This window comes from Lotus japonicus, chromosome 2, assembly GCF_012489685.1.
Source record: "Lotus japonicus ecotype B-129 chromosome 2, LjGifu_v1.2".
Taxonomy (NCBI): domain Eukaryota; kingdom Viridiplantae; phylum Streptophyta; class Magnoliopsida; order Fabales; family Fabaceae; genus Lotus; species Lotus japonicus.
Window position 1 is genome coordinate 5,259,746 of NC_080042.1, and position 14,105 is coordinate 5,273,850.

General features: G+C 41.3%; 1 protein-coding gene across 1 annotated transcript; it reads right to left on the reverse strand.

The window, feature by feature from the left end:
• Nucleotides 1-3,281: 3,281 nt before the first annotated feature.
• LOC130735954 (uncharacterized) lies at nucleotides 3,282-4,370 on the reverse strand. The gene has a single exon (XM_057587822.1). The coding sequence runs from the start codon at nucleotides 4,368-4,370 to the stop codon at nucleotides 3,282-3,284; it is 1,089 nt and encodes a 362-aa protein (XP_057443805.1).
• Between the last annotated feature and the right edge of the window lie 9,735 nt (nucleotides 4,371-14,105).

Sequence of the window (14,105 nt, forward strand, 5' to 3'; positions counted from 1 at the left end):
TAATGGAATGAACAAGGTGTTCTTCACCTTCACACAAGCACACAATGCACACAACCATCATTCAGCAAAATCAAATAGAAATCACACACACTCTTAACTAAGTCTAGCACTTCTCATGAATGAACTTAGTCTTAAGAGTTCATGGGTTTTGAGTTTTGAAACAACACTTTGAATGTTCTTTGAGAGTTAAAAACTGAACTTTTAGCCTCAAGACTTTTAAGAAACAAGCTTGGAAACCTACTATTGAAGTCTTTACTTCATGAGAACATTAAAACATCAAGATTCAACCTTTTGAACAAGAAAAGGTTTTATGATGAGTAGTTTTCTTCCTTTGCTCTCCATTTTCAAAATCTAAGGTTCAGAACACAAGAGCATGAAGCCCTAACATCAAGCTTCAACCTTTTTCAAAACACTTTTCACATGCATGAAGCCAAGGAGATCACAAGCACAACAACAACATCAACTCGGTTTTTTGAAAAGATGAAGAGAAAGATAGCTCCTTTTTAAATTTGGAAACCATCACCATGATCCTCACCTTGAATTCTAACTCTTTTGTGAAGGAATGGAAGACAAAAGATGATTTCTTGGTGGGGTTTAGAGATGTTGAAGATTTCAGTTTTTGGTAAGAAGGATGAAGATAAGATGAAGATGATGTTCACTCTCTCTCACTTATCCCTCTAAAGTCCTCTTATTTCCTTTACTTTGGTTCAGAAATCTGATGGGAAGCTTCTATGATAAGGTGATGGATGTTTCCCTAGGTGAAAGGTGGCTTGCACTTTTGGTTTTGGTTTATCTTCCCATGCACACTACTTATGGGAAAGCAATCATGATACTAACCTTTTGACCTTGGTTCATGAGCCTACCCTAATAGCCTTTCTCTCCACACTCAACATCTGAACACTCAACCCCAAGATCAGATATTTTCTGGCCAATTTCGTGATTGGCTCGTTTACGAGTCGAACTCGACTCGTTTTCGAGCCGAAAACACTACCGGGCGAGATTTTTGACCTTATATCGATATTACAGTCAAAATTCTCGAAATCACGCGTAGATCATCGTAATGATAAGGAAAATATTTATTTCAAATTCGAATAATAATTCGATGACAAAAGGGCGCTCTCGGCGAAACTCGTCGGTTCGACCGTTTTCTGTAGTGCAGCCGAATTCTCCGACGAACGAAGAATGAAACACTTGGAAAATAACTTCGATATTAATAATCAAAATACTACATTCCTAAGATAAAATTCACCATACAAGGTCACACCCATAAACATCACATTAACCGAGCATTAAAGCACTAAACCGAGAAATTGACTAAGTTTATTTCTCTTAAACTTTCACGGGTCTTACATTTCTACCCCCCTTAAATTAGTTTCGTGCTCGAAACTTCAAGTCTAAAGGTAGCTCTAACTACCGCACTCTCTTCTATTTACCCGAAGTATCACCTCTACCTAAACTCTTGGTAGCACATCCACAAACCAACACTTGGGGAAAATCAACTTGACACCGAAAGCTCCTTCTCTAGTTCGATAATTCCAACAAAATCCAAACCCTAGCTTCTTGATCACATCTCACTGAATCTTAAGTCTCTCATACTCATAGCAAGATTCCTCAATCCCTATGATCTAAACCGTTCTCAAGTCCAAATCTCTGCTATCCCCTCACCTATCAACTTCTAACATGATTCCATTTCTTAACTCCAAATCCTCTTCCATAAACATCAAGAACTTAATCCCCAACTCATTTTCCACTCTCTAACAATAAAAACAATTAATGCCAACTTTCTCACTCCTCTTATCACAAAGGAATACACTTAACTCGAAATCGAATCTTCTAAGCTATTCATCCTCTAACAATTTCCCCTAGGATTTCACACAACCAAACATTGAATCCCTCGACTTAGTCTCTCTCTACTTGGAGCAATCGTGTTAACTAACCAATTAAGGATCTCACAACCAATTGTACGATTCCTTCGTCATCAACTTCTATACTTAGGCACTATTTTCAGGGACAATCAAAGACAACACCGAACGACAACTCCGAAAATTTCTTAAGTCGTATAAAGGATTCTACACCAAAACTCGAACTCAAACAAAAGGGGTTTCAAATATTCACTTTCCCCATTCAACCTTCTAAACAAAAGCCCTTGCCCGCAATTAATCACTCGACTATAGTCATTCATCGAACTTCCAAGTATTCAAATCTTAATCCCCTATAACCAATTACTTATAACGGAAGCCCTAAACTTCTCAACCCGAGATTCCAATCCTAAAATGCAACTCCATCCTCTAGTCTTCCATCACAACTCACTCAATTCACAATTCAGTAGTCCGACAAGTTGGTATAAGCCCCAACAATATTTTAAATCGGCCTAAACCTCCACAGTCCAAAGATTCAAAACCTATCTCGTCACTAATAATCCAGTAATCAAAACCTCCCAAAATTCAAATCCTTATTCGAGAATCCATAATCTACTTCTCCTATCTCAACCCAAGCATTCTCAAGTCCCAATTCTTCGAATTCCAACTTATACACAACATGACTTAACTCACTTCTAAACACCCTAACCGGTACAACTTTAGATCCTTCCCCTCCTCAAAATTCCTCAAGCAAAATCATCCGCTTAAACTCTAAGATCCATTTACCTAAACAACAAGAACTCGATCCAATTCTGATCCTTACCCATGTCTAAGAAAAATTTCCAATTACAACCCTTCTAAGGATAGAACTCGAGCAACCATACCCATACGAGGTCACCTCCTAGGATTAATTCCTAGCCCTGCCTTCACCTAATCCATTACACGTAAGCACATCACAAGCCTCTAACCTAGTATAGTTCTCTCGTCCTTCGACACTTCCACTTGAAGATCGTACAACCTTAACATCTCACTAGAATCAATGCCCTAGTTCCTCTCTTCCTTTACCAACACATACCAGCACAAGACGAAATTCTAGGCCTAGTGGAACTCCTCTAAATCTCCCTCAAGAACACTACAAGGGCAACACACAAAACAATCACGCGAGCATATCACATGCCCAACTAAGGCACTGAACATATACAAGAGGTTTGCAATAAGACACTTGCTTCAAAATACCACGAGTAGCTTAGATAAGACAAGGTCGTAGTCAGAGACTTAACACCCGAAGTAGCAACATAAGAACAAACGGGAAAAAAAAACAACATAAGGTTTGAAGCTAGTTCCTACAATCCATAAAAGAAACAAACACGTCGTGCCTAAGCAAAACAAAAATTAGAGAACTTGCATCCTCGCCACACATCCTCAGGTCTCCTCCTCAGCATCAGTAGCCTCAGTCCCCGCCATTAAGTGCACTCGTCCTTCGACAGTCGGGTGAGTCCCCCGTGTAACGCACACAGCTAGCTCCACTTTTGGTGCCCTACAGTCTCTGGAAAGATGTCCAGGCTTGTGACAATTGTAGCATAATGGTCCATCCTCCTTGCAAGCAGCGGAAAAATGCCCAAACTCTGCACATCTGAAGCACTGAACACCACGGTTTTGGGCTTGGCTCCCTTGTCTTCCTAGGGCTGTAGGCATGGGTTTGTACCCTCCCTGAGACTTCTCATCTTCTTGTTGACAATGGTAAGGCTTCCTCTGATGTTGTTTCCCCTTGTCGCGCCCTCCTTGGCCTTGACTTACGGACCTCATCGGTCCTCCTCGGTACAGCTTATCCTTCCTCTTGTTCTTTATTGCTTCTATCTCCCTGCACTTCTCCACCAACGGTTGGAATGCACGTATCCCCAAAGGTTGCACCGACTCTTTGATCTCAGGTCGGAGCCCATTCGTAAACTTAGCGCATAGGTACGCCTCATCAACACGGTTGGCAAGGAAACCGTGCTTCGCCAAAGATTCCAGCTTAGCGGCATACTCTGCCACCACCATATTCCCCTGAAACATTTTCAAGAATTGTGCTTCCTTTTCTTCCCTTGCGCTAATCGGAAAGTACCTGTCCATAAAGACAACGCAGAAAACATCCCACGTCACAGGCACACGGTTGGATTCCATCATCATGCGTGTTCCCCTCCTCCAATATTCAGCTTCTCCCATCAGCAGATAAGTTGCACAATCCACCCTTGTCTCGGTTGGGGTTCTCGACACCCTGAAGAAATCCTCGATCTCTTGAATCCACAAGTCCGCCTTCTCCGGGTCGGCTCCTCCAAAGAACTGAGGCGGGACAAGGCGACCGAAATCAATGAGTCCCCTAATCTGAGCTTGTGCCTCCTCCTGTCGCTGCTGACGTGCCAGACGCTCTTCCTCGGCGATAATCCGTTGAGCAGTTGCGGTAACATGTGCAGCAGCATTAGCAGCTTGTCGCGCTACCACATTCGTCAAGTTCGCCATGGCCTCCGCCATACGGTTCACGGTAGTCGTAGTCTGTCGCTCCAGGTCCAGTCTTGGAGGCAACAGGTTAGTTTTCCCAAGATAAGAAGCATAACAAACGCGTCAGCCCAACTAAGAAGTCACACATGAGTCAAACAATGGGTATGGCTCACACATACCCATCCACAACATACAACACAGAAACCACACAACCTAGCACAGTAAACCTATTCCCCAACAAGCCTTGGTATCCCTAAACCAATGCTCTGATACCACAATGTAACGCCCCGATTTCCAAGGGTTACTTAGTGATCCAAAAGTAAATTAATCATGCTAATGAACTTTCGAAATCATAATAATGCAGGTATATATATATTTTTTTTTTCCTTCTGAAACATAATACTTTCTAATACTTTCCAAAACATGCTCTACCATGAGTAATAAATACCCAATAATAAGTACCCTTACATCAATGTAAATAATTACAACATATACTCCAAAAGAAAAATAAACTAAGAGGCTCATATGCCCACCGAGCTCCCCGTAATCTCCACATGACTAATCTCTGAATCGCTAGCTCGTCGTCACATCATTTCCTTGCGGCGTCTCCTCACATGCGTCCATCGGTCTCTTGCTCATCCTTTAGGGCGGCGTCGTCGAACATTTATAACAGAGAAAAGGTGCAAGGGTCAACTTCTTATACCACAAGGCCATAATTAGGACGTGCACACATACGAGCAAGTAAGAGCATGCATATTCACATATATAATCACCTATCCAGAATCTTACCAAACGGCATACTAATACATCCCTAAGGAATTCTAGATGTAGCATAAGATAAGGAAAACACTTCAACAAGCAAGGCACAAGGCCCACAACCACACGTTGCACCTTATAGGGAATTCAATCGTCTAACACAAGCCACAAGACAACAACCAATGTTCTTACGTCAACGACGTTCAAGGGAACCTATGTGTCTCTATATTGTTAGCGTATGCAATATGCTTGATGCTCAATGCACACCATGATCCGGATAAACGCCAACTCCATACCAGGCAGGCGGGACAAGGACCCTTTCCATGCAGTCACATGCCACTTATCTAATGACCCTTCCCATGCAGTCATTAGCCAACACCTCGGTGTACCCTATCCAAGCGGTACCCTCGGTCAATGCAATGATATGCTCCATGAATTAGTCAAACAACGAAGTTATAATCTTCTGTCGATCGATGACGACTCCACCACACCTTAACATGAGTGATCGGGGTCACCAACTAATAGGTGTCACCAGCTATCCGTCGCCACGGTAGCCCAACCATCGTAGGTTCCACATTCGATCTCATTCGATCAATATCGCCCATACAACGCTTATCATTCGATAAATATCAGGGCATAATTCAAGACTTACATTCATCATGAACATCCTAAGAGTTCATCATATCATATTCAACAAGTAGTCATGTACTCAACAAGTAAGCATGTTCTCACAAGTAATCATGTCCTCAAACATCAAGGCACCTAAGCATGTTATCATTTATCATGTTCATAAACAATTTCTCATGGTATTCAAGCATTCTTAACTCATAAACTTCATGTACATCATGCATATAATTCAGGCAACAAAACCGCAGAAAATGGTAGAATTAAAATTGAAAACTGTATTAAAATAGAAACCTAAAAATTATTAAACTTTCACCGATTTAAGAACTTTAAGTTAGCTTTCAAATAAAGTGGTTTCACACAATTTGGACTCATATCCAAGGAGTTATGCCCAAAACAATACGAACTGTCCAGCTTACTCGGCAGTAGAGAAAGGGGTGAAATAAAATTAAAAACTGTATTGAAATAGAAATCCAAGAATTATGAAACTTTTATAGATTGAAGCCCTTTAAGTTAGCTTTCGAATAAAATTGGTTTCACCCGATTTGGACTCATATCCAAGGAGTTATGCCCAAAACATTACGAAGCAGCAAAGGAAACGACACTTGGCGCTGGAGGGACAGAAGTCCCACGCATGTGCGTCGTCTATCCACGCACATGCGCCCATAGCTGCAGGTTCCCCACGCATGTGCGGCAGCTACCAACGCACATGCGTCGCGGTTCTGTACCTCTTCCGAGTTTCATACATTTTCTCACTTTTAACTTGATTTTTAGCCCAAGACCTTTAAGTTCCCATTCATGATTATAAGGATCATACAACATACTAAGCTCATTTACATAAGTCTTTCAAGGTCTTAACATGTTCATAATCATCATACAAGTTCATGCAATCCAAATACACAATTCGTGCACGCTAAAGTCCAAGACCCGAAGTGCCCTTACCTCGATCGTTGGCTTTCTCCTTAACTTCTCTAGTCTGATTTCCTTCCTAGCCTTTAGCTCCTCGTAATGGAATGAACAAGGTGTTCTTCACCTTCACACAAGCACACAATGCACACAACCATCATTCAGCAAAATCAAATAGAAATCACACACACTCTTAACTAAGTCTAGCACTTCTCATGAATGAACTTAGTCTTAAGAGTTCATGGGTTTTGAGTTTTGAAACAACACTTTGAATGTTCTTTGAGAGTTAAAAACTGAACTTTTAGCCTCAAGACTTTTAAGAAACAAGCTTGGAAACCTACTATTGAAGTCTTTACTTCATGAGAACATTAAAACATCAAGATTCAACCTTTTGAACAAGAAAAGGTTTTATGATGAGTAGTTTTCTTCCTTTGCTCTCCATTTTCGAAATCTAAGGTTCAGAACACAAGAGCATGAAGCCCTAACATCAAGCTTCAACCTTTTTCAAAACACTTTTCACATGCATGAAGCCAAGGAGATCACAAGCACAACAACAACATCAACTCGGTTTTTTGAAAAGATGAAGAGAAAGATAGCTCCTTTTTAAATTTGGAAACCATCACCATGATCCTCACCTTGAATTCTAACTCTTTTGTGAAGGAATGGAAGACAAAAGATGATTTCTTGGTGGGGTTTAGAGATGTTGAAGATTTCAGTTTTTGGTAAGAAGGATGAAGATAAGATGAAGATGATGTTCACTCTCTCTCACTTATCCCTCTAAAGTCCTCTTATTTCCTTTACTTTGGTTCAGAAATCTGATGGGAAGCTTCTATGATAAGGTGATGGATGTTTCCCTAGGTGAAAGGTGGCTTGCACTTTTGGCTTTGGTTTATCTTCCCATGCACACTACTTATGGGAAAGCAATCATGATACTAACCTTTTGACCTTGGTTCATGAGCCTACCCTAATAGCCTTTCTCTCCACACTCAACATCTGAACACTCAACCCCAAGATCAGATATTTTCTGGCCAATTTCGTGATTGGCTCGTTTACGAGTCGAACTCGACTCGTTTTCGAGCCGAAAACACTACCGGGCGAGATTTTTGACCTTATATCGATATTACAGTCAAAATTCTCGAAATCACCCGTAGATCATCGTAATGATAAGGAAAATATTTATTTCACATTCGAATAATAATTCGATGACAAAAGGGCGCTCTCGGCGAAACTCGTCGGTTCGACCGTTTTCTGTAGTGCAGCCGAATTCTCCGACGAACGAAGAATGAAACACTTGGAAAATAACTTCGATATTAATAATCAAAATACTACATTCCTAAGATAAAATTCATCATACAAGGTCACACCCAAAAACATCACATTAACCGAGCATTAAAGCACTAAACCGAGAAATTGACTGAGTTTATTTCTCTTAAACTTTCACGGGTCTTACACTATTCATGTTAGATTTGACGATAAGCTTGACTCTGACCAGTCAAAGCTAGTTGAGAAGTTTGCGGATCTAAGCATTAATGTTTCTGACAAAGGCAAAGCTCCAGAGGAAGCTGAGCCAGAGGAAGATGATCCAGAAGAAGAAGCTGGTCCCTCTGATTCACAACCTCAGAAGAAAAGCAGAATCATTGCATCACATCCTAAGGAATTGATTCTGGGCAACAAAGATGAACCAGTCAGAACCAGATCAGCCTTCAGACCCTCTGAAGAGACCTTGCTCAGTCTGAAAGGATTGGTGTCCTTAATTGAACCCAAGTCCATAGATGAAGCTCTTCAGGATAAGGATTGGATTCTGGCTCTGGAAGAAGAATTGAATCAATTTTCCAAGAATGATGTTTGGAGCTTAGTGAAGAAACCTCAAAGTGTTCATGTGATTGGAACCAAATGGGTCTTCAGAAACAAGCTGAATGAGAAAGGAGTTGTAGTGAGAAACAAGGCAAGGCTAGTTGCTCAAGGCTACAGTCAGCAGGAAGGAATAGACTACACTGAAACATTTGCTCCAGTAGCAAGATTAGAAGCAATCAGATTGTTGATCTCCTTCTCAGTGAATCACAACATAGTTCTTCATCAGATGGATGTGAAGAGTGCCTTCCTAAATGGTTACATTTCAGAGGAAGTCTATGTTCATCAACCCCCAGGTTTTGAAGATGAGAAGAACCCAGACCATGTGTTCAAACTGAAGAAATCACTCTATGGTCTGAAGCAAGCTCCCAGAGCATGGTATGAGAGACTCAGCTCATTCCTTCTGGAGAATGAGTTTGTAAGGGGTAAAGTAGATACAACTCTTTTTGCAAAACTTACAAAGATGATATCTTAATTGTGCAAATCTATGTTGATGATATAATATTTGGCTCTGCTAATCAATCTCTATGCAAAGAATTTTCTAAGATGATGCAGGCTGAATTTGAGATGAGTATGATGGGAGAACTCAAGTACTTTCTGGGAATACAAGTTGATCAAACACCAGAAGGAACATATATCCATCAGAGCAACTACACTAAAGAACTTCTGAAGAAGTTCAATATGCTAGAATCTACAGTTGCTAAGACTCCAATGCATCCTACATGCATTCTGGAGAAAGAAGATGCAAGTGGTAAAGTTTGTCAGAAGTTCTATCGTGGTATGATAGGATCACTTCTATACTTAACTGCATCTAGGCCAGATATATTGTTTAGTGTTCATTTATGTGCTCGTTTCCAATCAGATCCAAGGGAAACCCACTTAACTGCTGTTAAGAGGATCCTAAGGTATCTGAAAGGCACCACTAACCTTGGCTTGATGTATAAGAAAACATCAGAGTATAAGCTTTCAGGTTATTGTGATGCTGATTATGCTGGAGATAGAACAGAGAGAAAAAACACTTCTGGAAATTGTCAATTTCTGGGAAGCAACTTAGTCTCATGGGCAAGCAAGAGGCAATCAACCATTGCACTATCCACTGCAGAGGCAGAATATATCTCAGCAGCAATATGCAGCACTCAGATGCTCTGGATGAAACATCAGCTGGAGGATTATCAGATCCTTGAGAGCAATATCTCAATCTATTGTGATAACACTGCTGCAATATCATTGAGTAAGAATCCTATCTTACATTCAAGGGCAAAGCACATTGAGGTAAAGTATCACTTTATTAGAGATTATGTACAGAAGGGCGTACTTCTTCTGAAGTTTGTTGATATTGACCATCAATGAGCAGATATCTTTACAAAGCCCTTAGCAGAGGATAGATTTAATTTTATTCTGAAAAATCTGAATATGGACTTTTGTCCAGCATGAAGATGGATCAGAACCTCTGACTATGATACTTCTTGATCAGAAGATGTCTAGTCCAGAAGGTAACTCTATCAGAGTGTATGTACCCATTGGTGCTGACTCTGAAGCTGAGACAGTAAACATGTGTCAGTATCTCTGATGCATAGTTCCTTGTGCTCGTGTGACAGTCTGTCATAATGAGTGTTGATGTGCTTCTCTCCTGCGTGTGATATGTGTATTAACTGTTACTATGATGTCTTTAATTTTTAACTGTTGATTTTAAATTACTTTTGATCAACAACGGTTACTTTTAAAAACCCACTATACACACACGTTCTCCTACACTTACGGTTTTATTTTCTCTCTCTTTAGCTTTCAAACCCTTATCTGCACGATCTCTCTCTCTCTCTCTATTCATCTTCTTCCTTTCTACCCAAAACCTTCAACCGCTTTCAAGATGGTGAGACAAACCAGAAACGAAGCTGCAGGTGAAACAACCCAAGGTTCTCAGTTTCCAGTGATGGTAGTTGGTCAAGCTACAGGACAGGCAGGTACTGAGGTTCAGAGAACTCAAGCTCCAGTTCAAGGGCAGATGATTCCGATTACAGAACGGGGCTGTGCCGTTCACTGCGTTTATGCTCCGGAAGAACTCCAGGTGCTTACTGAATGGAGATTCGACCTGGATAATATAGCTGCAAATGGGTATGATCTTCGTCCTGAAGTCCGTGTTCAAGGCTGGGAAAATTACTTCAACAGGCTTCGAGGACCGGTGTATGACAAATTGGTCAAGGAATTCTGGAAACACGCTGAGTGTGATGATACTCAGGTGGTTTCGTACATTGCTGGCAGAAGGATCATCATCACTGAGAAGTCGATTGTTGATCTTCTGGGTGAGCACACTGGTAGAGGTTTCCGATTCCAATTGACTGAATCCAAGTTGAAACCCAGAACAAAGGAAGAGACAAACAAAGCTCTTTACACCACCTACAAACCAGGAAAGAGTGACTACAAGGTTGTGGATCTTCATCCCAAGCTTAGAATCTGGCATAAGATTCTGCTCCACTGCTTCAATCAGAGACAGAAGGGTAGCTCTCCTGACTACATCAATTTCAACCAGAAGGCAATGCTCTACTTTATTCAAGATCGTCAGAAGATCTGTCTTCCATTCTTCTTGTTCTCCTACCTCAAGGAATGCATCAAGAAATCAAGAACCACTGCCTCAAAGAAGTCTGCCATCAAGTACATTCCCTTTGGAAGACTGCTCTCAGATCTTTTCATTGAGAGTAAACTTGTAGAAGATCTGACCAAGGCTGGCTGCACAGAGGATCTGACCATGATTGTGAGTGATGTCTTCACTTCCAGTTCCTTGAAGAAGATGGGGCTGGTTCAGAAAAAGATTGCTCCTGCTCATGAAGATACTTCAGATGAAGTCAGAAGAAGAAGAATCCCTCTGAATGATTACACTCTGTGGTCTCAAGCTGACAACCGAGAAGCAATCCTGTGCTACATTGATGATCTGAGGCAGCAAGGCTATGAGATTGATGTGGATGAATTCTTCAGAAAATTGCCACCAGCTCCTGAGTTTGATTCTCCTCCCAAGAGGAAAACTAAGAGAAAGATCATCTTGGAGGAATCCTCTGAAGAGTCTGACTCTGATGCTGCTCTGAAGAAGAAGGCAAAGGCTGACAAGCCTAAGAGGCAGAATGAGGAGCCAACCAAGCCTGATGATGATAATGATGGTGATAATGATGGTGGTCCCCCTCCACCAAAGAAGAAGAAGCAGGTCAGAATCATGGTGAAGCCTACCCGGGTGGAACCAGCTGCTCAAGTGCTCAGAAGGATTGAAACTCCTTCCAGAGTGACTCGGTCATCAGTGCGATCATCAAGTAAGTCTGTTGTTGATTCTGATGATGATTTAAATTCATTTGATGCACTCCCCATCTCTACTATGCTCAAACGATCTTCAAACCCACTCACTCCTATCCCTGAGTCCCAATCAGGTGCACAAACCACTTCTCCACCCAATTCACCAAGATCTTCATTTTTCCAACCTTCCCCACATGAAGCACCTCTCTGGAACATGCTTCAGAACCAACCCTCTAGACAATCTGAACAAACCTCTCCCATTACCATCCAATACAACCCATTAACCTCTGAACCCATCATTCCTGAACAACCAGAACATGAACCCAGAACGTCTGATCACTCTGTCCCTAGAGCATCAGAACGTCCGGTTGTTAGAACCACTGATACAGATTCCTCAATTGCTTATGCTCCTGTATCATTCCCTATCAATGTTGCTGATTCCTCACCTTCCAACAACTCTAAGTCAGTTCGTAAATTTATGGAAGTTAGGAAAGAAAAAGTGTCTGCCATTCCAGAGTACTACCTTACAGTACCAAGCCCTAGGAGATACCCTGGACCTAGACCAGAACGTCCAGTTGACCCAGATGATCCTATCCCGGCTGACCCCTTACATGAAGCAGACCCCTTAACCCAACAAGTCCAACCTGGCCACGTTCATCAAGAGCCCATTCAACCAGAACCAGAAAACTCTGTGTCTAACCACTCTTCGGTTAGATCACCACATCCTCAGGTTGAAACCTCTGAACCCAACCTTGGAGCCTCTGAACCAAATGTCCAAACTTTTGACATTGGCTCTCCTCAAGGTGCCTCTGAGGCAAACAGCAGCAACCACCCAACCTCTCCTGAAACCAACATTTCCATTGTTCCCTACACACATCTCAGACCAACCTCTCTCTCTGAGTGCATCAGTGTTTTTAATCATGAAGCTTCACTGATGATTCGCAACGTCAAAGGTCATACTGATTTGAGTGAGAATCCTGACTCTGTTGCTGAAGAATGGAATAGTCTGAGTACTTGGTTAGTTGCTCAGGTTCCTGTTATGATGAGTCATCTCATTGCAGAAAGGGATCAAAGGATTGAGGCTGCTAGGCAGCGGTTTACAAGAAGAGTGGCTCTGCATGAACAACAGCAAAGAACTAAGTTACTTGAAGCTGTTGAAGAGGCCAGAAGAAAGAAAGAGCAAGTAGAAGAAGTTGCACGTCAAGCAGCTGTACAAGCTGAAAATGGAAGATTAGAGGCTGAGAGACTTGAAGCTGAAGCTGAAGCTATTAGATGTCAAGCTCTTGCCCCAGTGGTCTTCACTCCTGCTGCTTCTGATTCCACTCCAGCTCATCAACTTGCTCAGAATGTTCCCTCTAGCTCTGCACAGCCAAGTCCTTCCAGACTTGACATCATGGAACAACGTCTCAATACTCATGAGACTCTGCTGATGGACATGAAGCAAATTCTTCAAGAACTTCTGCGTCGCTCTGACAAACCTTAGTCTTAGGATTTCTTTAGTTTTCCTTCTTAACTTAATTTTATTTTAATTCTACTTTATTTTGTTTTATTTGCATTATTTGCTATGCTTTGTTAGTTATCGTTTATCATTGCACACATATATCTATAACTTTGTGCTTGCAAAACCTTCTTTTCTTTATTCATATCAATTATGCTTTTACATCATACATTTCTTTTTCCCTATAATCTAGAATGGAGGATCTTCTGCACTCCCGGCGTTGCTCTGCTCTTTCCTTCTCCAGCCGTTCAAGCGCATACTCTATGTTGCCAAGCTTGATGCTAAGCTCGGTTCTCTCCAGACTATCTTCTATAGTCCTGAGTCTTCCTTCCACTGAATCTCTTTCTCCTAGCAAATTCAGTTCCAGCTGGCTGAGTTCCTCCACTTCCTTCACGAAGCCAAGGAATTCCTTCAGATCTTTCTCCACTCTGAACTCTTATATTATTTAGCTCAGAATCTAGACTCCACTAACGTTTTCATTAAGTATTAGACTCAGGGGGAGCTAAGCTCAGAATCAAGCAGTGACTTGAATTCAGAATGAGCAAGATAAACTATTCACATCAGGATAAGTCTTATTCTATATCTCTAAACTCTGAGTGAATTCAGTTTATTGTTTAAGAATTGTTCATCAAAAATCTTAGTTTTGTCATCATCAAAAAGGGGCAGATTGTAAGATCAAGTTTTGATCTAGTAGTACAACTCTATGTTTTGATGATTACAAGTTAACCTTTTGATATGAACAATTATGGTACTCTAACGTGTTTTTCTGAGTGTGCTATTTACAGGCTCTGACCTCTATCTTATCTCACACAAATCAGAAGCACTATGCTTAAAGAGTGACCCAAGCAACGCTTTCG